The sequence below is a fragment of the Fundulus heteroclitus genome, chromosome 24, assembly GCF_011125445.2.
Source record: "Fundulus heteroclitus isolate FHET01 chromosome 24, MU-UCD_Fhet_4.1, whole genome shotgun sequence".
Classification (NCBI taxonomy): Eukaryota; Metazoa; Chordata; class Actinopteri; order Cyprinodontiformes; family Fundulidae; genus Fundulus; species Fundulus heteroclitus.
Window position 1 is genome coordinate 21,433,669 of NC_046384.1, and position 25,182 is coordinate 21,458,850.

At 43.9% G+C, this 25,182-nt stretch overlaps 1 protein-coding gene across 1 annotated transcript in view; it reads right to left on the bottom strand.

Annotated features, from left to right (window-relative positions):
* The window catches only part of LOC105915474 (bone morphogenetic protein receptor type-2), a 38,997-nt gene extending 14,502 nt beyond the window's left edge, over window positions 1-24,495 (bottom strand). Inside the window, exons 1-5 of the mRNA XM_012849596.3 lie at window positions 23,471-24,495; window positions 7,567-7,752; window positions 6,049-6,228; window positions 3,848-3,955; window positions 2,660-2,751 (exon numbers count right to left, since the gene is read on the bottom strand). Of these exons, the coding sequence (XP_012705050.2) occupies window positions 2,660-2,751; window positions 3,848-3,955; window positions 6,049-6,228; window positions 7,567-7,752; window positions 23,471-23,549 (645 nt within the window). The 5' untranslated portion in view covers window positions 23,550-24,495. The remainder of the gene's footprint in view (window positions 1-2,659; window positions 2,752-3,847; window positions 3,956-6,048; window positions 6,229-7,566; window positions 7,753-23,470) is intronic.
* Window positions 24,496-25,182: the final 687 nt, after the last annotated feature.

Below are 25,182 nucleotides of genomic sequence, written 5' to 3' on the forward strand. Positions count from 1 at the left end.
ACCGCTGTTTAAAGTCGTCCTCTGGACATTTATCTCTGGCTTAGGAAGATCCAAAGAGAAACAATGAACCTGTTTAGTCTGGGAGAGCAAGGCTCACAGGCGTACGCCCCCTCAGCAGGCAACCGGTTTAATGTGAAAAAAGGCATGCGCGCTCGATAAGGCAAAAGGACAAACGCTGTGAAAGGAAAGAAGGGATCCTCCTCTTTCTGGCTGGGAAAGAACATAAGGGCCAAAACGAAAGCAGCCAGAGCTGGTAAATGCTCCCGCTCCTGAAGTAATCTCCATTACTGCTCGCCATGTCGGTCGCAGCAGTTTCCATATTGATTTTTGCGCAGGCGAGGGGACTCGAATGGCTTCAAGCACAGCTTTATAACACGAGGGGAATGTTTTCTAAATGCCTACAGATGAATACATTTCCTGCAAGGCCGAACAAGATGTAATCCGCAGCATCTGAAAGGCTACAAGGAGACAGCTGAGTCACGCGCGGAATATCTTAGCGTGTTGCTTGATAAACATCAAGTCAGAGAGACCAACCCGGGCAGCCGGAGTCGTGCTGAACTCCATGAATTGTGGAGCCGTACAGCTACCTGACATCCAGTATGAGGAGATTCTTGAAACAACGCACCGGGACCCTTTAAATTTGGCCACGCTGTAGGGATTTCCACCATGAACAGCCTGCATGAGGTCAGGTCAGAGCATAGACTTTGACTAGACCACTTCAACACCTTAATTTGTTCATTTTTTAATTCATTTGTAAGCTTTGGATTGTTGTCCTGAATCTTCTGTTGGAGAGCAGGATTCTGGTTCCATCAGTAACATTACGTTGCCCCAGTTTGTCCTGTCAGTACCAAGAACATTACCACTAAAGTCTTCAGGATTGTCAGTATGATTTATGACGAGTTAGAGCTGGGTCTATCTGTTGGTCGGTTTGGCCAGCAATGGTTAAACACTGAGCTTAACTAAGGAAAGTGAGGCCTGTGGTGATTTCGATTGTTTTCTGATACCTCCTAGATGAGTTATAAATTTGGAAGACCTTCCACTCCTGGGAACGTTTACCGCTGTTCCACGTTTCCTCCATTTGTGGCCAATGGCTCTTGCTGTAGTTCATTGGAGTCCTAAAGTCTTCGAGATGTCTTAGCAACGCTTTCCACACTCATCAATAACTTTGTTTCCTATTTCTGTTTTTGAACAGACGTTAAACGGGGCATGATGTGTTGCTTTTTGAGATCCTTTAGCCTACAGCATGTTGTCCGACAGGTCCTACTTAGCCGATCTCCTGACTCTACAGGTCAGGCGGTAATCAGGCCTAAACATAGCCAGTGAAATTGAACTCAGCTCTGTAAAACACGTGGTTACTCACAGCTGAGTCATGATTAAACACGGACGCAGATCACTTTTTAACACGACGAGAGGCTGGCTTGGATAGCTTTTTTCCATTAAATGGTCAGTCCATCCCAACACTCATTAAACTGGAATGGTACGACAGAATATGTCTGGCTTTTCTTTAAATCTTGGCATACCTCAATATCTATAACCAGATTATACCTGCTTCTGAAGAAATAAAATCGTTTTAAGGACTCCTTTTCAAAAACTAACAAAAAACTGATTCAGGCTAGAATTGAGAGCCTGATGTAAACACTGTTAGCGAAAGCTGAACCTATCAGGATGTACGTTTAATGCCCTGTCTGCACAGAGCCCTAGACTGCTGGTCAATTACATCAAAGTAAATCAAATCAAGGAGTATAATTTACACGCCAAGTCATTTTTAGCTAAGAGGGGGAGGGGTGGAGGGGAGTTATGGCTCATTTGTACAGCAATTTTAAAAGAATCCAGATCAGGCTTTTGGGGGTTTAAATCCTGGAATCCCAATCCAAAAAAATTACAAAAGAGATTTCTCTGTACTAATCATATAAAGAGAAACTAATCCCTGCACAGCTTTGGAAACTTGAGCACCCTATTGCAGTAAAAAAAAAAAAAAAAAAAAAAATAGCTAGCCCGCCTGAGAGACCTAAATAAGTCTTTGTCCGCCTCCATTGTCGCTGCGGCTCAATATCATTCCGACTGTATTGGCTTCCTATCACAACATGAGTCCTCCTACTACCGTATCAGCTTTTTCAGGATCCGATGTCAGTAAAAGCAAATTCCTATTTTTATACGCCTGACCCGCCATCTGTATCATCCTGCGACGATCACATGATAAAAGTCACATTGAAATGACAAAAGCAACCGCAGACCTTGATGTAGTTTGGGTTTATTTCTGGCTCCGCGTCTTGGGTTTCTCTTTTAAGCTCAAATTTTCCTTCGCGTCTGTGGAGGCACGCAGAAGCTGGTGAAAGCACAACTCTTCTCTATCAGTAATAAGAGAATTCTTTTTTTTTTTTTGAAAAAGGGGCCCGGTCAAAATCCATACTCAGACTTTCAGTCTGATAGAAATCTCAAGATATCTTCAAATCAACATTCAACTCCGCTCACCCTCTACATTCACCACAGAATACTTTTATCAGTCTAAAGCAACTATACTGAGGCGGTAAGCAATCATAACCAACACGTTGAAATCTTAAAGAGACAGTTTCGGTTCTAAGCAGGATATCTGGGGTCTCCAGGAACGGGCTGGCAGAGGGAGCTAGGCGTTCAAATTCAGGCCGGCTTGAGCACTAACCTCCAGCAGTTTGAGATTGTCAAGGTCCAGTGAGCTCTCGGAGCCGGCGGCCTCCATCATGTTGAGGTTGTGCAGCCCTTGTTTGCCATCTCCTGATAATGTAGGCGCGTAAAGAAATAGGAAAACATAAAAAAACGCTATGCAAAAGTCATGTTGAGCATTTTTTTTTCTTTCACATAACAACCCCAAGCTCAAAAATGTTTTTCTGGAATTCAATGTGATTGACCAGGGATGTCCAAAGTGTGGCCCAGGGGCCCATTTGTGGCCCCAGGATTGATTTTGTGCGGCCCCCCAACTGCATTTTAGGAAAGATTTGGCTGATGGAGATGAAAACATTTTATTTTTATTAATACAGACAGGTGAAGATCTTACAACTGAAAACGTTGGGTACCACAAAATGTGTTAATCTTTTAATAACCACACTTTTTAAATTCTATTTAATTTCATAGTAAATACGAACACATCTGTCTGAGGACTTAAACCCAAATGCAACCTTTTGTGCATTAAAAACTTTTTCCCCCCCCCCAATTCATTTATTAAAATTAGCTAAATACGGCAAGTGTTTTCAAAGAAATACCGGCCAAATCCTGTTCTCATATTGTTTGACCAAAAATAATAATACGTTTTTTTTTTTTCAGTCTTTTGGTAAGGTAAAAGTGTAAAACCCCTTTTTAATTTTCGATCTACAGTGATTTAACATCCTTTTTCTTCCGAAAATATGAATAACATGTTTAATTAAAATTATCCTATTTTGTAAAGCAGGAAAAAAATTTCACAATATCAATTTTGGGTTATTTTCCATCGTTATTATCCATTTTTTGGCCCTCCAGTACATCTAACTTGAGAATTTCGACCCACATGCCAAAAGGTTTGGACACCCCTGTGATACACCAACACAACGCAGCAGCACAACTGCTTTTCTCTCAGGCCTGCCCTCAATTAAGCTCCAATTTTTCCACCAACCAATTTGAAAACCATATATCGTTTTCACTCACCTTCCTAATGATACACTGCGCTGTGTTGGACTATGACACAAAACCCCAATAATTCCCTTTAACATATATTGCTGTAACGCAGCACATAATGGACAAAGGAGCTGAAAGGCATGAACTCCAAAAACCTTCAGACGGCCCTGAAACATCCCCGTCTCCCTGCTCCTCTCCAGAGCCCGGCGCCATGGTAACTCACCGTGCATCAGGCGGTAACCAAAGAAGGCTGCTACGGCGACCACAACCAGCGCGGAGACTGTTGCCAGGGCGATAATAACCGTCTCCTCGTGGCGCAGTGTTCCGTGGGCTGCAAGCAGGAAACACGACAAACAAAGTGAATCTAAATATTAACGTGACCTTTTACCAAAAAGCCTACTTTCAGCAATCTAGATTGTAAAAAAAAAAAAAATCAGTCCAAAGACAACGGTTTGATTCATTATTGATGGCATTAAGAGCTGCAGGGCGGCTCTGATTGACGTACCAGCGTGAGCACGCATGCACGCACACATGCAGGACGTGACAAAGCTCCCTTTAAAGTCTAGGATCTTTTGGCTCCTAATCAAAACAAGGAAGCCGGCGAAAAAAAAAAAAAAAAAAAACACGGACGTATACGCTGCTGTTCCTCCACAACACTGGAAAAGGCCGTTTAGAGACGCGGAGACGTCAAACGTGGCGCCTAGAGTCTTATATCCTTAACGCATCAGCGGCTCAGATGAACACATTTTGTTTCTACCTTTGTGACTGAAGACAAAAAAAAAAAGACAGAAGCACAGATGTTCATTCGTTCAGCACGAGAGAGGCGAACATCCTTTCACTTGAGAATAGTTATTTAGTACAGAACCGCAGTAGAGAAAAACGCTCAAATCAGGTATACGAAATCTACCTTTTCTATAGGTTTCAATAGCCGTAAAATACTTCAAATTCCAGATTTTTTTTTCTTCTAGAGCTTTTCAAACCGCGTTGGACGCCTGAACGCACCGGGACATAAATCTCTGCCAGTGACACGGGAACGGCTCGCTGTCGAGTCTCCGAGCGGGATAACGACCCCAAAACAAATGCTCTTATCAACACGGAAACGGTTCCCCCAGACACAAAATCTACTTCCTCTCCTCGCCACCACACTCCCTACATCTAAATCCTACAGACAACATTTGAGGTGAGCTGATAGGATGAGAGCATTAGAGCGGAATTTATCTGAGGGCTTTTTAATGCATCCTTAATCAAGGTGCAAATACAGTGCCTTGCAAAAGTCTTCACCCCCCTTTTGACTTTTTACCTATCTTATTACCCATTTACTACATTCAAACCCACTATTTGAAACGTTTTTTTTACCTCTCTGTCCTTTTTTATGCGGTGGATCTGCACTGGTGAAGTGAAATGAGCTCTGAAGGCCCCTAACTTTAACCTATCAGCTATAAACCTTGTTGTTTTTGTAGGCGTCACAGTAAAAAAAAAAAAAAAATACACCTACAAAAAACAATCAATTTAAATTCCAGGGTCTGAAGCAACAAAACAGGGAGATGCCAAAGGGGGGGTGAACACTTTTGCGAGGCACTGGAACTTTTAAATGCTGAGCTAAAAATAAACATTACTACCAGAAAGCATCTTTAATTCGCCATCTATGCTGTTCCTTGCAGGATCTCTGCTGGTGTAGTACTCCCATTACCCCACCCTGACACCAGCTTTGCTTTCGATCGCTCGCACAGCCGGGCCTCCATTTTCCTACTTAGCCATGAATCTCCCAAGACATGCCAGGAATTATCCAGGCAAAACCAAAATAAATAAATAAATAAATCAGGATTTAAAACTCAAGCACAAATGGAATTAGAATTTCACAGCCGAATCGAAGACGCTCCAATTCAATTACCCCTCGCCAACTCCTTACACCCCCCCCCTTCGGCTATCTGCCTCCGCGGCAGAACAGCCGCCGACACGCTCCCGCTGTCTGTCTGCAGACAGACGCTCGGTAATCCCTGGAATGCAGTAAGACGACATGGTTGGTGGGAGAGCGTGTCTGCGGAGGAGATGAGCGCCGCCCCGACCTCGCCACACACGTCGCTTTCATTCACAGGTGCGGCGCGGGTGAAAAAAAAAAAAAAAAAAAAAAAAACAGCTATTAATACGTCTGTTGGCTGCGTGACAAGTGACTGGTGCACTGGAAGCACGGCAGACGGGCTCGTTTCAACATAACTCTCACTTCGTTTTAGTGGATTAGAACCCATGAGCCAAGTGAGTAATAGGGCTGAAACTCCCACCGTCTTATCTGCATCCACACACCCTGACCTCCTTAACCCGAGCCGATCACAGTCCAGACCCAACGCCATCTACTTCGCCGTCCCGCGACTGGACTCTGAATAAAAATAAAAAAAACGCGTCGTCCTTTGCCGCCGCCCCCCTCACCGAGTGGCTGCGGAGGCGTGGGGCTCGGCACCGGGAAGTCCTCGGTGAAGTTGACGTTGCACATGTCGCTGCCGCAGCAGCAGAAGTGGTACGTTCCGTTCTGGATCTGCTGGGGCAGGCCCGTCACCACGCAGCGGTCGTCGTGGCAGCCGTGGTTGTCGGCCAGGTGACTCCAGCAACCTGAGATGGGAAAGAAAAGCGACGTTTTGACTCGTTTTCTTCTTCTCCTTACAAGTCAGGACAACTCGCAACCTTCAGTGATTAGTAGTTAATTAAAGGGTACATAGATGTCTAATTTAATTAGTAACTCGACTGTTTTCTACCACCTTCCTCACGCAGGAGTGTTTAAAACTGGAATTTGACAAATGTCTGAGCTGTTTAAAAGGAACATAGGCTCTCAGTTTTGGAATGGCCTAGTCCAGGGGTTTTCAATAGTTGAGGGGCGCCTCCCCTGGGGGGCGCCAAAGAGTCACAGGGGAGGCGCGAGAAGACAGAGAAGAAGACAGCGCTGCCGCTCAACTCTGTGAAACTATGTAGCGATATTCGTGCCTTCTGTTTGAGCGCGTAGGAACCAATCCAAGCGAGCAGTGAGACAACTCTCAACGCTGAAAACCGAAAAACTCTTCTCAACCCACTGTCCTCACGGTGAGTTCCATCTCTGCTCGCGCGCTACTTTGCTCGCTCGCACCTGCTCATTCCACGCTCAACACCAGCTGTGCGCTCGCTCGGCTGTTAAAGCCAATCACAGACAGTTTTTCTTCCATCCAATCAGAGTATGGCTTGCAAATACTGCATTCAGATGAATTAAATCAAAATGCTGCAGCCTTTGGCAGAAATTACTAAACATCACCGAGGGATTGAAGAAAAACAAATAAAAAGTGTCATATTTTAGCCTAAAATATTTAGGCTAAGGTATTTAGACTAAAATATTAGAGTTACTAAGAGAGGTGTGAAAAATGTTTTTGTCTCTTTTCTTTCCAGCTTCTGGGAGGTGATGGAAAAGTGTATTCTGATCATAATCATCATGAATTTAATCATTATTTAAAGAGCACTTTAACACGAGGTAAAACAAAGTGCCAAACATCAGAAATACATCAAATAAGAGATAACAACTAATAAAATGCTTGTTTGATAAAATATCAATAGGTCTAAATTGTGTATAATTAGCCTAAAAAGTAGATTGGAATATGGAATATGGATTCACATTCAATGAATTTCAAAAAACCCTGGCCTAGTCAAAGTCTACATTGAAATCTGAGCCAGGCAGCAGTTCATGCTGGAGAAAATTCCAATGTGGATTAATTACATTGATTCTTCAAACCAGAGTGGGCCAACATTCCTCCATGGTGATGGAAACTTTCCTGGCAAGGGTTCCTACAAAACCCTAACCCTCCATTAACGAAATCTTCATTTGTGACCCATTTTCTTTTAGCCTACTCGGGTTCTATTTTGTCTGACGTCAGTTCCAAACACCCAAGTCAGACAAAGGCAGGAGAAAGCTGTGAACTTCAAGTTTACCTTGTTTGACCAGCCTTAGCTCCCCGGGAAGGGTTTTCTCCCACAGGCCGAAGCAGTGCTTGCCCTTGGCGCAGCGAATGGTGGTGTTCTCCGGGGAGACCCAGCCTTCGCCCTCCGTCACCCGCTTCACCTCCCCGTGCTGGAGCTGGTCCGTGAAGGCGCACTCCCTCAACTCCCCCTGGGCAGCTGCAAAGACACAAAAGGCGCTTCGTTACCATCCTTGTTCCTGTGGGTGCGCCTCGTTTATGACAACCGAGCGAGAAGACGAGGCAGCGAAAACGCGGGCCCTCCCGAGGAGAGGCGTTCGGTCGCTTTGGCTCAATTTAATAGGTGGGGCTAAGAGCCTGTGGACGTTCTAGTTCATTCATAATTCACATCCATCTGCTCTTTTCATTACGAAAAAGAAACAAACAAATTTACCCAACGTCCGATCGATAGCTCCAGTGGCGGGATGTAGATATTAAAGGGCTTTTATTAGGAACTCAGCTGCCCTTTTATGCTCGTTGGACGGCAACAGAAATCGCGCAGACTCGCTTCAGCCGCGTCTCGTCTGCCGGACGCGGGAAGAGTCCGCGGATGAGAACCAGCTACGCGCCCAATTAAAGCGGCTGCCTCCCGACGAGCCCGAAGATCAATAGGAAAAAATCCATTCAACTCCAGCCTGAAGGACACGCCGTTCACGCACACAGCAGAGGGAACGGCGCGCACACACACAGAGCCGCCACCTTGATGAATTTAACTGCCTTACAGCCTGACAAACACAACATAAAAACTGCTCCATGCTAAAGCCCCTACGGCCCTTGGACCTATTCACATTTTTTTTTTTTTGGATTGAAGATTTTATGAAAACAGATCGACATAAAGTAGTGCCGAAATGTGAAGAAAAATGCTACATGTTTTAAAAAAAAAAAAACAATAAAAAAATATTCCCCATTTACTTTGACACCCCAACATTTTGTTTAACCTGAATGCAACATCCCCCATTGTAGCACATGATGGTGGCAGCATTATGCTGAGGGGACACAATCACTTTCCAGTCTCTATAAGCAATAAAATGTGAAAACCAGCACTGTAAAAACGGAACTAAAAATTAGTAATATTTTCTTTAAATGAGTGTATCTGTCCTTGATTTGAGAAGGTTAATAAGATGATCTGCCAATGGAATAAGACTTTTGCTCTTAAAATAGGAAGAACTCATCTCCATCATCTTATTTCAAGTGCAGGATGTCTAATTATCTTATTTTAGGGGTCAGAATACTCATTCCATTGGAAAATAATATTATTTACCTGCTCAAATCTAGGACAAAAAACACAAATTTTAAGAACATTTTACTTATTTTTAGATCCGTTTTTGCAGTGAAGAATTATTCTTCCAGTTATTCTCCCTCTCTGTGTTGGTCGATCGCCTCAACTCCCCCACCGCGATACGCTCAGGAGACGGGACCAAAGTTTAGAGGGCACGGACGCTCTTTCCAAGCACAGGAACAAGGCTCGTGAACCTTTAATTTTGGGTTTTTTTAGTGGAAAGATGGAGCCGGGAGGAGAACCGGGCAAGCTTACTTGTTTATTTGCGACATACATCTGGGAGACCAAAGCCAGAGGACGACATAGTCTGAATTTCAAAGCGTGTGTGTGTGTACACAGCGTGTGTTGTGGGTAATTTCAGATTAGAGAGACATGATGTGCCAGTTTGTTTCCTTTACTCCCACAGCTCCTCCCTTTTCCTCCAGCCTGGAGAGGCGCTGGGAGCAGTGGGGTGGGGGCGGGGGGCACTGTGCCCTGTCCAAGGTCAAGCTAGCCTGTGTGAGCAGGGGTTGAGGCAATGTGGTAGCTCAGCTGGGCACTGAGCCAGCTTTCCCCCCCCCTCCTCTGTTCTCATGAGCAGATAAAGCTGTCAACCCCTGCCTACCGTAGGCCGCCCTCAACCTGCAGGCCCTCCGCTGCCTCTTGTTCTCCGTCCCCGGCTCTGCCTGTAGAGGGGAGTGCTGCGCGGGCGGCGAGGGGGAAGGAAGTCCTAACTGTCGGGCGAAGCATGTGGGCGTCGCTTTCCCCCCCCATTTTGAAGAGGAGGCTGGTTTTTAAGTGAGCCGTCTGCCGATTCCCGGGTTCTGAACTAGCGTGAAGTTCAAGGACATTAACTTCTGGGTGAAAATCACCACCCAAGGGTGTGTGTGTGTGGCCTTATTTCCTCAAAAAGAAAAAAAAGAAAAAGAAAAAAATCTATTAAAATAAAAATCTCCAACTCACTACCACATAAACTGATGACTGAGATTGTAAAAAAAAAAAGAAGAAAACGAAAATAGAAGTAATCAGCTTTTTACAGCCGAGTCCAGCTCCTCGTTAAAGGAGGAGAGAAATTCCTGGGTTTCAAACGACTGTTATTTTCCACCGAGTTAACGCTGAATCTGAACATGAAAGAGACCAGAAACATTAGAGCGTTTTTCTGCAGAAATACTGCCGTTTCTTACAGTTGGTAAAGCCAGAATACACCTGGAGGGATGAGAGAACTAAGAAGCTGAATTTTATGTTAGGAATCAAAAACAAACTATATTGATGAGGCATCATTAGGGGTGAGCATTTCTCATGTTCCATGTTGTTGTGAAAGATTGTCATTTTTCACAACCGTGCCACAAAATATGATAACATTTTAAATCCGCACCCACCCCCCCCCCCACCCCCCCTTTTTATAATTGATTGCAGCAGCTTTACTCTGATACCCCTAAACAAAACCAAAATTAAAGGCATACTATGCAACATTTTTCAGTTAATTAATGTGTTCCATACCGTTTTGGATGATTAAATGAGTCATTTCAGGTCGAACAAAGGTTTTCTCGGCCGCCCTGGTGGTCTGTGGGGGAAATACCGCAAGAACCCTCGGCCCGCACCCACAGGCTCAGAAGTCTGTGCATCGCGAGAGTCAGTCTTGCTTTACGGCGAGAACTCCATGTGTTTTTGCCCTGCCATTCACTATATGCACGCGCGAAAGCAACAACAAAGAACCGCGTGTTAACGTCAAGATAGCGCCAAGATAGCGCTGCGGGAAGCTTGATGTTCATACCTTCACTGTGTTAGTCATTGTTTGTACTGCCGTTTTTTCGACTTTTCGTTGCGTTCGCCTGTCTGCTAAGCTCAAAACAACCGCGCCTGGCTTGACGGAGAAACCAGAACAGCTGAGCATCTTTACGACAGTGCACTTTTACTTTCGCCCTCTGGGGGGAGCCTCGCTGGAAAATCAACCCCGGTAGCATAGTATACCTTTAATCAAACCAACTAGGAACGTCACCTTGCCGCACCGTTTCCACGGGGGAGTATGGTGGTGGGAGCATCATGCTGTGGGGGGGCGCTCTTCTTCACCGTGGACATTTAAGCTGGTCAAAGTTGATATTAGGATGGATAAAATATGATACAGGGAAATCCTTGAGGAAAAAACGGTAAGTCTGCAAAACACTTGAGACTGGGACGGAGGTTTTACATTCCACCATCGAGACATACTCCAAAAGATTTGCTGCGTTAACAGAAGCAAAAAGGTGGTTCTGCAAACGAGGAAGAATTTGAACGTATCGACCCGAATTGACAAAAGTTCGGATTGTTGAACCGGAGCGAAATTTCACTTCGCTCTAGTCGCGCATCCATCTATAGAGGCCGTCCTCTCCATATGTCTTTCCGTCTGAAGAGACTATTAGCAGTCTACAGAAAATTTAAGTGCGGCGCTAAAACAAGGGCGTGCAGGTCCAATTTTTTCCTTCCTCCAACCGGCTCTTGTTCCTCTTTTTTCCTCTATCTCTCCGTCATCTTAGCTTGAGTCACACTTCGAATGCTGCATTCAAATTCCTCTCGAGTTTTCTTTCAAGGCCAAAAAAAATAAATAAATTACGGCCGTGAGGAAAAGGACGCTCTGGATTTTTATAAGACAAAAAGCAGGCGCATCATTACCGAGCGAGGCCCGGTAATTATTGTTACCTTATGACGTCAAACGGGTACTACGGTCCGTGCTTTTGCCCAAACTACAGCGAAGAAACCGCATCATAGATGAATCCGGTGATAAAACTGCATTTGTCACAAGCTCCGTTTTAAAGGAGCGCCGATAACAACCTGACCTACTGTTTTACGGCGCGCACAACACGCCACTGTCCATTCACTCACAATGAATCCTCTGTTCTTAACTTAATCGGTGCAAGATTGTTGATCTAAAAAGAGAAAGCATCGTAACACGGCAAGAAAAAGCCACCGTTTGTGTTAAAACAACACTGCAGCCTTCTGTGCTGCACCGATGAGCATATGAAGACGTCTCCAACACGGTTTGTGATTGACATGGTAGTAAATCAACTGTCTAACAAGACAGAAGAACGCCTGTGATGATAAAAATACAAAAACGTGGTGATCATGGGTGTGGTTTGAGCCTGTAGTTCCTTATTTGGACCTGCTCCAAATAACAATTATGCCTGTGTAGACAGGCATAATTTGCCTCGTTTTTCCCTCTGCCTACTTCGCCTGTCAATACACCTAAGCAGCAGCCAGCAAGAGACGACTCAGATAAAACCATTCTAGTTCTGATGGACTTTTTAAAGCCTTCAGAATTGTTTTTTTTTTTTCAGCCAGCTGACTAGCAATGAGCAGCTGGGGGGTCTTTGCTTGTTTCCACTGCATGATTTGGCAGAGGTGTTCAGCTGATGTCTCCGTTACACTTTAAAGTATCATATGAGACGTCGCTCGCCGTATTATCTTCTGATGTTTTATCAGTTTTGTGGTAACTCTGGAGCTGCTGATCAGCCTCTGAAAACAAACAACGGGCCAAATATCGTGCCTTTTCTGTTCTGCTCGGCTCTTTCTAAAGTATCTCTGGGAGCCAAAAAAGCAAAGGTCTTTAAACTAAACTCATAGAACCACTTAGATTTTGCTGTCCCGGCAGCAGCAGGTGGGGGAGGGGCAGCACTGTGTTACTTGATGCTCCATACAGCCAGGTACAACTTATGCATCTTATTAACAGAAAGTGTCCATTCTGATGGAGAATTTCACTGGTCTTTAAAACTTTACCTATAAAAAAATATATATATAAACAACCTGACACCGATAACAGTTCTGTACAGATAAACCCCATAAATTATTTTGGCTGTCACCAAATAACTCTTATATGAAATATTTTTCCATATTTTCATATTCTGATATTATCAAAGAAGTGATCCTTTTGTGGTTGATTTCGTTATATCTCTTTCTGCAAGTGTAGATGCAGACTCCAAGGATGTTATCTTCTACTCTACTAATTAACTAGCTATTATCTACTTGTTCTGTCCTCACCGATACTCCAGCAGGTACAGAAAAAAATGGGCATATTGGAAAGCAGACAATGTACACAAGAAGCACATGAAAACTACAACTAAATTCAGCAGGTTGTTGTATATTCTTAATGCTGACCAAACCAAAAAAAAAAAAAAAAAAAAGAAAGATGAATGTTACATCAATATAACCAGTGGGATACTTTAGCAGCAGTTAGAAGACCCATTGCTGTTCTGTTTCAATCAAAACAAATAGACCATGCTGATGCTGATTTTTTTGTGCAAAACTCATGGTTATTATATTGTGAGAATCTCATACTGGCCTATTTGTATTCATGACAGTCAACAGGACATTAGTTGAGGTACATAAACTTGCTAATGCCACTGCTACATCTAATTAATAGTTTAAACTGCATTAAAATGATACAAATAGTTTATTCTTGAAGCTAGTTTTAGTTTTAACAGGTATAGCTAATATTTTAGCCAAATAACCGTATATGACTGAAGGTTTCCTTCCCACTGTCTATTTCCAGTGCAACTACAAACTGCACTTGTACAAAATAAGAACAATTAAGTCATAAGTACTTTAACAGACAAATCAAGCATAGTAAACGTAACCATTGAGGTGGCTAAGTGGTTAAACGACACAAAGTGATTGCCTTGCCTCCAAGAAGATTGTTTTAAAAGCCGCCACCTTGAAGACAGGGCACTTCTTAGCGTACAGAGCGGGTATAAGGAATGATCCCGTCTGTCATGAGGATATTTATTTTCCTCCACGCTGGCGAACGTGCGGACATGAGCCGTACAGGAGGAGCTCCCGTACAACAGGGGAGAAACAATGGAGAGAGCCCGCGACAACACCCACAGACGGCAAGACAAACACGGCGACGTCGCATGCCGGGCTGGAAAAACTGACTTATTTCCAGCAGCGTCTCCCGTACGCTGACAGAAACTTTTAACGCCTGGCGTTTGAGGCGGCCAAATGAATTCCGTAGACGTTGCTCTGTCAGCGACACCTCAGAGACGTACCAAAACACGCCGCAGGAAGGCACCCTTTGATTAAAAACCCAAAGAATTATCCAGAAATTGATTTCTAGGATTTCATTCGCAGCCTTTTGAGTGTGATTTTCTTCCAAGAGTTCACTGAAACAATACAAAACGACCAGTAGACATCAGACGTCCAAACAATAACTTAAGAAGAGCTCTGTTTCACCTTTCATCTCGCTGTGAAACACCCTAACTGTCTCTCTAACCCTTTAAACTCCCAGACTTCAAAGCCTGACCTTCTGTGAGATGGAAATAACATTATGACACACCGACTGGCGTTCGGCACGTTAAATAGTTTCATTGTGCCAACGTGCTGGCACACAAGTGCACGCCAGACAAATGGACACAATACAGGTTCATTGATTTCCGTTTCCTCGTTGTTCTTTAGCGCCGTTCAGACCTGGCACTAACATGATTCCTGAGCGTGTCGATCCCAAGTGGAAAATTTAATTAGATTCTCACTCTAAAAGACTCGAGACTTGTCTTAGACTCTAGCTCTAAAAAAAAAAAACCTAAGGCACCACTTAGACGTGCGTTGTGAGACTGGGCGTGACTTTGATTTGTGAGACTGGAGACTTAAACGCGGGTCTTAAAGTAACACAGACCTGTGCTGTGAAGATTTACGGTTTCACTTATAATTGACAGAGGCTACGATCGCACTGCAGGGAAAGGCAACCCAAATACGATCTTTTTGTGACCCATATCCTTCTTTTTCATGGCAGTGTGAACGGCCAAATTCTGATCTTTTCAACCTCCCCCTAAAAAAAACAAAAAAAACCATTTGTGCCACTTCTATATGTGGCAGTAATTCAGATACGTATCATATGTTTTTCAAAGCAACTGAGGAACGGTCATGTCACATTTTATCCATCTTTCACGTAGGGCTGGGCGATAAATCGATTTAATCGATTAATTCGAATTTACAATTCTTTAAGATTTCATTTTTGGAAAATCTGGATTTTATTTTGCTAATACACTCATTGGGTTTCCATGAAGAGAACAGCATGCGATGCTGAATATATGTTTAGACAAATGTATTGTCAAAATATTGTTAAGTGGAAACTTTTTTTTTTACCATAATACGAGGTACTTTATTTACTTATTTACTTTTTTTAACTTAGTTTGATGTTCACAAGCGCAGTGAAGCCTGTTCTTAGCTCAATGTGTAATACCACTAGCAGCAAATGTTTTGTTATATTTACATTGTTTATAATGGCACGGCTGCCATCTTGTTTTACATGTTTCACAGCTTGCTTTTAGTTGCACTATGAATTCAGGTCAACTCCCTGACGAAATACTTGACATAAAAAGCAAAGTTTTAAAATAATTTCTTTAATTTCCTTTTAATGAAACAAAAAAAGAGGAGAAAATCGATTAATCGGATTTGGTATGATAAAATCTGAGATTTATTTTTTATTCCATATCGCCCAGCCCTACTTTCACGTCACTCTCCTGTCTCCAACTGCATATCCACACACAGTAGTAGCGTTAGCGCTCCATAGAAGACCGCTGTTAACCGCTGTACATCGTCTTGCTAATATGTGGTCTTAATATTGTTGGCTCCCATTGCTAAACAGCTTTCTAATAACAAGGAGAGATGCTGACCGGTGTCCAGTGTTGTTTTTTTATGTAAAAAAAAAAAAAATTATTGAAAATTAAAATTAAAAACAGTTACATTTGCAATTACTTCCGTAAACAATGAAACTGAAGGCCTGTAAAAACAAAAATGACTGGCTCATGTAAAAATTGCAGACAAATCCAGACCCAACCTGACCTGCCGTTCTCAGTCCTTTACGTTTATTTTAAAATACAAAACAAAGGAATTGACAGCAGAGGTTTTCTTTGGCCAGGCTTTAAACATGAACCGTAAAGAACAGAGGATGGGTGGATGAATGGATGGGATAGAAAGAGAAAGCGCATTAGGGCTGGACGATAATTCTATAACAATATCAATCGACGTTTGTCGATGATAGAAAAAAAAAGGTCAATAGGATAAGAGTTTTCCTTCCTTTTGCATTCTGGCCTATCATGTAGGTTAATACTAAAGTCATTTCATCCTCCCAACCAATCACAAACCCAGACCCAGGAACGTTCCATCACTAAGCCCCTTCATAGAGTTCAGCGCGCAGTCGTTCCTTTTATACTTTTTTTTTTTTTAAACTTGCAGTTTTGGTAAAAAGGTTTTTTAAATAAAAGGGTTGAGTTTTAATTCAGTGTTTCTGCGTTCTGTATCAGAAAACAGGTTGTTAAGCAACAGCCTAAAATGGCCAGGACTGCATTTAAAATATACGTTTCGAATTTGTTGACAATTATCGACATCGATCTATATGATCTTCATTTCATCAATATGCTTTTTTTTTTGCCTATATCGTCTAGCCCTAAAGCACATAAATATAAAGAAAGAAATAAAAAGAAAGTAAATAAAAAAGGAAAGAAATGACAGAAGGAAGGATGGAAGGTAGTACACTGGAAAGGAATGAAGGACACAAGGAGAGAAAGAAATAAAGAAAGGACATGTCTGCCTTCGTAGAAATGAAGGAAGGAAAGGAAGGGAGAGAAGGAAGAAAGGATTTTCCATTTTCTAGACCAAGAAAATGTTCAGGAACCCTGTTGTTGGTATTCTCAGCCAAGGGAGACAAATAAAGAGACTTTTGACTATTGTCACTTCTTCCTGACTCGTCTGCAGCTCACTGATCTTTTTCGAAGTGCTTCTGTTTGGATGCCAATCTCTACGCTCCTCTCTCATTCGGCGTGGCAGGCCCCTGTCTCGGGCACCGCTCTGTGTGGAGTTTGCTTTGTGATCTTGGCTCTCGCTGCAGCGATGGACTGTGGGTCAGAGTATGCAAGCAAGGCCAGCGGAGCGAGGCAGATGAGAGACAGAGACAGAGAGAGAGAGAGAGAGAGAGGGTAGTCATATCAAGAGACTACAGAGTAGTTTTCTGCTCCGAGGCTCTCCATTGGACGACGGCGGGCACCGCTGAGTGTTTACCCATGGCCCAGTTATTTGCTAATCTCTCCCTCCTCCCCCAACCGGCCTTCAGTGCACCCTCCTAGCTCCCCTCGCGCTACCCTTCCCTCGGCTTTGCTGCTAAAAAACAACAGCGATCTAATCTCTCTCCCTGCCCCCCCCTCCCCGCTGCCAACGCAGAAGCAGCGCAAGACAAGGCGGTCTGAAACTTGATTATAAGGCACGGGGACGTGTCGGCGGCGCCCTCCCCTGCACGTTTAAGTTCACGTACGCCATTACAGCCAGAGACGGGAGAAGGGAAGTGCGGCTGAACACTGGTGCCTCGGGCGGGCAGGCCTGCTTTTGAAAGCAAAACACTGATTTTCCCCCAGTAAAACGCACCGGTGCTTTCTTTTCCCCAACGCCCTCGCCTCTCCTCTTTGCACAGCTGACCCTGACCACCGTGTCCCCCACCCCCCCGGGTGTGCCGCGTTTTCATTGGCCCAAAACGCGAACCGTGCCTGATGCTGTTGCCGCTGAGGCAGGATGGGTCGGACCGGCGTTTGCCGACACCCCTGATTTTCACGAGGTTAAGTTTAAAGATGCGGAGTGACGGAGGTGGTGGTTGTGGTGGGGGATTTAATCGGTCCCATCTGTTGCTCTGTAACCCCCCCCCCACCGATAACACCACCACTCAGTCTGTGTCTGTCTGGGTCTGGTACAGTTATGCTAATCCCGGGTTTATACTCCCCTCAAAGCTTAGAGGCCTCCATTATTGACCACGACGCAGTTACACCAAAACCTCTAACCCCCCCCAACCCACAATCTCCTCCTTCTATTCTCCCTGTATACCTTAACTTTCCCAAATATGTAATGAAAACAGTCACGGCAAGTGCCATTAGCTCTCACTCCATGGGGGGCATAATCTCGGGATTATATAAACAAGGAAACCTGGTTTTAGGCCCTATCTCCGTTTGGTCTGTTTTTATGACTATAACACCATTTCCTTGTTGAACCGATGAGCTGTCTTGCTGTACAGCAGCTTCACAGACTTTTTTTTTTTTTGCTTCAGAGCAACGTCGAACCAGTGGAGGCCATTGGTTGTCCGGTATGAAGGGGCTTTCTCCTTTTCTGGGAGGGCTATGGGTATTATTTCTATTGAAACTCACAACACCGGAAGGAGAAAGATGAATCAGAGCCGAAACACTGCAAAAACGGATCTAAAAATAAGTGAAATGTTCTTAAAGTTAGTGTTTTGAGCAGGTAAATAAGATTATCTGCCAACGGAATGAGTATTTTTGAGCCCTAAAATAAGATAATTAGACATCCTGCACTTAAAATAAGATGATGGAGATGAATTGTTCCTATTTTAAGTGCAAACATCTTATTCCATTGGCAAATCATCTTATTTACCTGCTCAAATCAAGGACAAATACACTCATTTTAAAGAATATTTTACCTATTTCTAGTTCCGTTTTTGCAGTGAATCCCTTGCAAACCTAATCTGGGGACTGCCAGAAAATAGATATTTACAATCGGAATGATCAAACTCAGAAAAATGGACACGTGACTGGAAGAACGGAGAAGGTATGGTAACGTTAAAAAGCTTCAAAGCCACTAAAATGTTCTGCGGTTATCGCTTCTGTGGCTCGGGGTCCTTTAAATCAGATGGCAAAAAAAAAAAAAAAACGTAACAGAACTGCATTTCACATTAAAACACGAACCAACAGCCCCCTCCCCCACCTGTTACTGCAAACAGTTTATCATAAGGCTGCCAAAAAAAAGCTTCTACACTGTTCAGTCACGTACAAGAAGAAAAATTAACCCTCCCCCACATGTTGCTGTACAACACCACTATATTGCAATATAGTGGTGTTGTACAAGGCAACAAAGTTATGATATGCGACTGATGCGATGGACACGACCTAACGCATTTTCTTTTTACATCAAAATCAACTCTCACAAAAAAATATGCTCTTACAAGCATCAGGCATTCAAATCAAAGACAGCATTCTTCTAATTTTAGAAAAATAATAGATCGCCTGGCTGTTCAATATAGTTTCATGCCTGAATATTGATGATATGGATCGCTAACTTTTGAGTCGATGGAATTGGATCGTTAATCTTTGAATCGATACATGGTGGATCACCCCTAATACCAAGGGTTTTTAAAAACTGCAGGTTCAAAACTACAAGAGATGGCGGTTAAAGATCTGTTTAATGATATAACGGCTGTATGGCAGCACTGCCGCTCCACCACCCTACCACTGCACGCTGCCAGTCAGCTGGCTGAAATAAGAACTCTCTGTACTCTTCAATTTCCAACAAATTCAATTTGTTGGACATATTTTTTGGCTTCCGAAAAAAAGCCGATTGTCACAACGCAAGAATTCATGCAGTCCCACTGACTTGTCGAGCTTGTTAGGTTAATGTCGGCTCCGCGGAAGCAGACGAGCGTCTGCCAAACAGCAAGGTCAAAATAATAAATAAGCACCATAACATTATCAGAATCAATGTTATTTTAGTAGCAGCAGGAGAAATTGTTGCTCTTCTGTTTTAAACAGATTGTTATACATTTTTTGCGTAAGTAATGTCATACCATGATTAATTAATACCTTAAAGCACTTTAGCTACTATTCTTCAAGCAAGTCCCCAACATCATGTCAATCACGCATTTCACCCTTAATTATTTCTCCTTTTAAAAGTGTCTGCTCATTTAATTGCCTGGGATCGATATTAAAACTTGCTCCCCAGTAAGTTTTAATATCGATGTGGGGTTACTGGGGTGTTCTGGATGTTTTCTGCGAGAGTCTACTCCAGCTGAGGCACGCGGCAACATCCGGGGCTTGTGATGTAAAAGGATGGCAACAGAGAGGAGCAGCAGTTGCAGAGGAGGCAGGCACGATTTCTAAAAAGGCCCAATAATCGACCCTCTCTGCAAAGGTTCTGTCTGTGACAATCCTCAACTTTTTTTCTTTTTTTTTTTTAGAACTCCAGACTCATTGTCTGTGCCGGCCAAGGAGAACGCTCCGCGTTAATCACGGCCTGTCACTCTGAGTTACCGTCTCAAGGCTGCGCCTTTTGTTTTTGCGAAACATCCGCTAATTTCTCCTCTTGGCCGGCGCGCAACGCCGCACGAACACTGCTCTATTGTACGTTTAGCACGGCTCAGACTAAGGTGGGACCAGACGATCTATCCCGGTTCCTCACGCTGATCTCCTCCTGAACGTCTGTGTGAATAGTTTCAAAAACGACATCGTCGTTCTCTTCTTCTTTGTGCCCGTTGCGTGGCTTGAAGGCATCCAGACGCTGGTGCACTCCAAGCATCACAGGTTCTCACTTTGTATACTAAGACATTCACTCTGCTGGATGCCCACACCAGACGCACACTACAGTCGCAGCGCGTGTTGGGAGCCCGGCTTAGAACGGAGACGATAACAGAAAATGCGGATTTGTCCTAACTGACTCTAAGATCAACGTTTTTTACCAGCAAAATCTCCACTGCGTGACTTTGTAATCCGGGGCGGCAGGCTTTCAGAATTACTAGCGTATCTCCACATGGGCCGTAGCAGGAATTTGCTACAAGTTGGTCTGCAATTGGGAAGGAGCTCGTTTAATACCTGTTGGCCCACGAAAGGCTTGGGAATTGCTTGGAACCGTTCCCCAATTTGGGAACGCCACCACATTAATTAGTTCCCGTGGGACGTGTAACGCATTAGGCCGACCCGTGTGAGCTGCACACGGGTTAAATGCATGGGAGGGGATGGCAGATGTCCGATAAGTTGGGGGGAAATGCCTATATTTCAACTGGGGTTGGGAGGAAAATCGATTGGCACAGAGGTGCCATTTGTCCGTATTTCCAGTTTATAAAATAAAACACCAAGCAGACTGTAGCTGCTGCGTGAGCCTCTGAGGTGGTGCTGAACACACTAGCACCACCGCATGATGGAGGCAACGCGCTGGAAAACAAATGCTATAAAATGATTCATATTATACTTTAACTCTTAATGGGATTATTATTTTTTTTTTAAATAGTTAAAAACTGGTGGACAGTTGTGCAACAATTTTCTGATTAGCTGGTATTTTATCCGAGAAATTATAATTTTTGGGCTGGATGCGGTACAGGTGAAGTGGTATGCCATTAAATACGGAGCTACTGCTGGTTAGCGACGCTCCGATCCCGTACCCCGGTTCGGATATCGGCTCCGATACTGACCCAATTAGCTGGATTTTCGTTTTTTTTTGTTTTATCAACATCAAAACACAACAACGCAGTTACAGCGATCTAGTCACCTCAATTCTATGTTTGCCGGACCGAACCAAGTCTGCTATTTGGAAACGTTTCAAACGCGACACGCCAATAAGCCCAACTGCGACGGGAAAAATCGCGAAGGTTGGCGATAAAGTTGGTAAATTCAACACCACACACACGGCAAGGCACACGGTTCATTTAACGGTAGTATCGGCTCGGTATCGGCTGACACGCTCAGCCCAGGTATCGGTATCCGATCGGAAAAACTGGACCGGTGAATCTCAACAGCCGATTGGTTCATTATCACCCTGAAGCGTGCCGGGGGCGCGATACAAGCAAGAACTGCTCCCCGTCCATGTAAACGGACAAGGGGGGGTAAGGAAAGCACGCCTCTAATGCGTTCAACTTTCAGCACTGAACCAACCGTTTTAGAGACAGTTTTTACCCGACAGCAATAATAAAACTAAATGCAACCAAAATATATTGTGTGTAAATTGAGGGACATAGATTTATTTATTATTTATTTATTATTGGGTTTTTTAAACATATGCACGGATCGATGGCACTTTTTAAATTTCGTTGTTCTTGTGACAATGACAATAAAGTTTTCATTCATTTCATTCACTGGCGGTGGTGGTGGCATTATGCTGTGGGGTGGCTTTGCTTTAAGAAGAATTAGAACAAATATTAGTAAAATAATGAATTCTGTGCATCATCGTCCTTCCACTTTGCAATAATGCACTACAGTATGTTCCTCTATTACATCAAATCTCAAAAAATTAAAGTAACATTTTGGTTGTAAGGTGTCAAAAAATGTGAAATAAGTAAAAAAAAAAAGAAAGAGAATAACACACGCTCTTATACCTTCTTCTAGTAAACATCCAAGTATGCGGGACATAACCTCCAAACACTAACAGCTTTAGATCATGAACAGAAATCCTTTTTAGTTTCAGATTACAGCTTTTTTTTTTTTTTTTTTTTTTATAAAAGGATGAAGCTCCAATGCTACGAGAGTTCATCTTTGGCAGCTGCTCCCGCCACGAAGCTTAACTTCTATTACCTTAGCTACCTTTTCTTCCCACATATTCCACCGTCCCTCTGTCTGCTGCTATCTTATCAAGCTCGAGGTTTCACAGAAGCCTGGCTTCGACTCCGGGGTCTCAGACACATGGCACAAGTCGGCCGGCGGGGACGGCGTGTTCTTGGCCGCGTTTTTTTTCTCTCCAAGCCTTTTGTACACAGAACGATGGAAAAGGTTTATAATTTTTTTTTTTTTTTCACACATTGCATGGGAGACGCACACATCAGAGGCAGCGTGCGTGACTTTAGGCAGCATCAGACAGGATGATCTGGAACAAGACAGAAGCAATCTAAGCAAGTGCTTTTAGCCTCCTGGCCAGCAGGGGGGGACATGATACGTGATTTTTTTTTTGTGTTATCCGTCTGCAGAAACACGCTGCAACTACTTTTAAAGCTGGCTCCAATTCGTTGTCTAAAAACGTCCGTAATTAAATTACCAAAACTACAAATGTACGGAATGGTTGAGAGGCAAAAACGACGCACTTCTTTATTTTTTATTTTTTTTTTAGGGCTCAGACTGCAGCGGATCAAGACCAACTCGAGTCAGAGGTTAGCCAGAAACTACAGAAAGGCAACCATGCCTGCTAAACTCTAGCTGATCACCAAAGAAAACACATTACAGAAATTACCAGAAACGCCGAATACAGTTGCATGGACCAGATCCTTTGTTTACGCAGATTAAGAAGGCTGATTTGCACTCAGCTGTTCAGATGAATCCAAGACCAACACTTGTTTACTGTTTGTTATGCAGGGAAACAACACTTTGTTAATCTGGTGTATCCAAATGGCTGTGGCTTACTGGTATATACACTAATTAGGACAACATAAACTATTGTCATAATGGTATTGACTAGATTTTTCCACTTTTGATAAGCATAGAGTATTTTGTTTGTAAACATTGATATTGAGTTTGAAATTTCAACTTCATGTAAAAATGATTTTCGGTGTAATTAAAAAATACTCGTATTTTCCCCCCCATAAAGAATATTTTTTTAAATATTACAAGGAATACAACAATAAATCCAAATTATAGCCTGTTCACCCCTAAACATATTAAATAAATATACCAAAGAAAATCGCGCTATGGAGGATAAAGAGTGACGATCGCTTTGACTCGCAATGGGCACCAAAATGATGAAGTTCGAATAGTTTTGACCGGCCCTGAACGAAGATCCGACTGGGTCCAGCCGACACCATTTGGATCCTCCTAATGGATCCTTAACTTGTGGGCCAGAATCGGGCTAACCTCTCATCAGAAGCGCATTTTCCGTCTTCTAAAACCAAAAACCAATGGACGCCACTCACCGGCCACAGAAGTCTGGAGGATCGCGAGGCAAAACCAACACCTCGCCAGAGATTTCATCGCTGTTCGGCTCCCAGACATGGCAGCGTACTTTGGTATCGTTCCTTGGGGCTCTCCTCCGAGTCGTTGCTGCACCTCTTCTGGTCCTCCTCTACTCCGTTCCTCCGCGTATTTCCTCTAAAGTCAGCCCAATAACTTGAACTGAGCTCCCAGACAGCACAACACATTGATAACTAATGCATAAAAAAATAAAAGAATATACATATATATATATTTATATTAAATGGGTAGCTGTTGTTCTTGTTGCTGGGGTCGGTGGACTAATGAGAGCGGCGGAAAGGAGGTGAAATAGTCCCGCTTTGGAGCCCGGTGCGGAGCGGACAGATCAGCCGAGCAGCGACGTCGCGCGGCGGATCTTCCATCTGTGAGATGCCGGAACACGGCGTCTGCGTCCGGCAGCGGCTAACATGCTAGCAGCCCGCAGCGACAGTCCGGCTGCTGCTAGAAAACTTGGGGGCGAAGCTGCTAAATATCGCTAAAATAACCGACGCGTTAATGCGCCGTGGTTTAACACAATGTTTTGAAACGTCCACTTCTTCTTCTCAAAAGCCAACAGAACTGCCTTCTAAAAAAAAAAAAAAAACGCCCTAAATTTCATTCGTGTAATGTTAAAAGCCGATAGCTAACTGACGCTAGCCCCGGAGCTAGCCAGTTAGTTGTGCGCGTCCCGTGTCGTGTTCCAGTCTGGAGAACGTAAAAAACAACTCGCGGGTCATCGGCGCCTACGGTGAGCTGTTCCGGTGAGCAGTGGACGGAGATCGTTCCCCCCTCCCTCCACCCCCGCCTCCCCGGTGCTGAGAGATGGCGGACGGAAGAGATGGTTATCTGTCGATGTGATCCCGGGGCGGCTGGGAACGCCTCGTTTTGCGGGCTCGTCTGGACCGCTCGTCTCCGGGTATCAAGTTACTGCCGCGGCGGACGGTCCCACGCAGCCCAGCAGCCAGGAGGAGGGAGAAAGGGCGGCGCAGCGCCGCTCTGCCGCAGACAGGGGAAACAGCACCGGGGCCAAACGTGCTGCATTCAGGCTCTTTGTGTCGCTTTCTGCGCCGTCTGTTGACTTTTTATTAACCACGCGGGAAGTCGTGAAGCTGATTCGTGCCTATAAAATATTTAGAGATCTATATATCAACACAACGTAGCGCATAGTTAAAAAGCTGAATACAAGTTCTACATGGTTTAATATGTGTCATAAATCTGTAACCGCAGGAGGAAAAACATCCCCACGGTATACTGCTGACACCACCATGTGTCATCCTGGCGATGTGGCGTTCAGGCTCATGTGTCTGGTCTCCCTGACACAGCGTTTTCCACGGAGGTCAAAAATGACAAGCTTAACAAGGCAGCTTTTTCCACGTTTGCCGTCGTCCCCTACATGGTTTGCGGCAGACTGCAAACAGGATTTCCTATGGCTCTCTTTCAACAATCACTTTCTTCTTGGCATTCTTCCTCAAATTTTACACCACTGGACATATAGCACAGGTGTCAAACTCAAGGCCCGCGGGCCGAATCCGGCCCGTCAAGAAAAATTATCCGGCCCTCAAGAGCCAAAAAAAAAAGGCATATCATGTCATAAAGTAGAGGTATATATCCTTTTAAAGTGTATAAAGTGGCTAAAACTGTGCCTCCTGTAAGTCTAACTCACTCAATATCAACT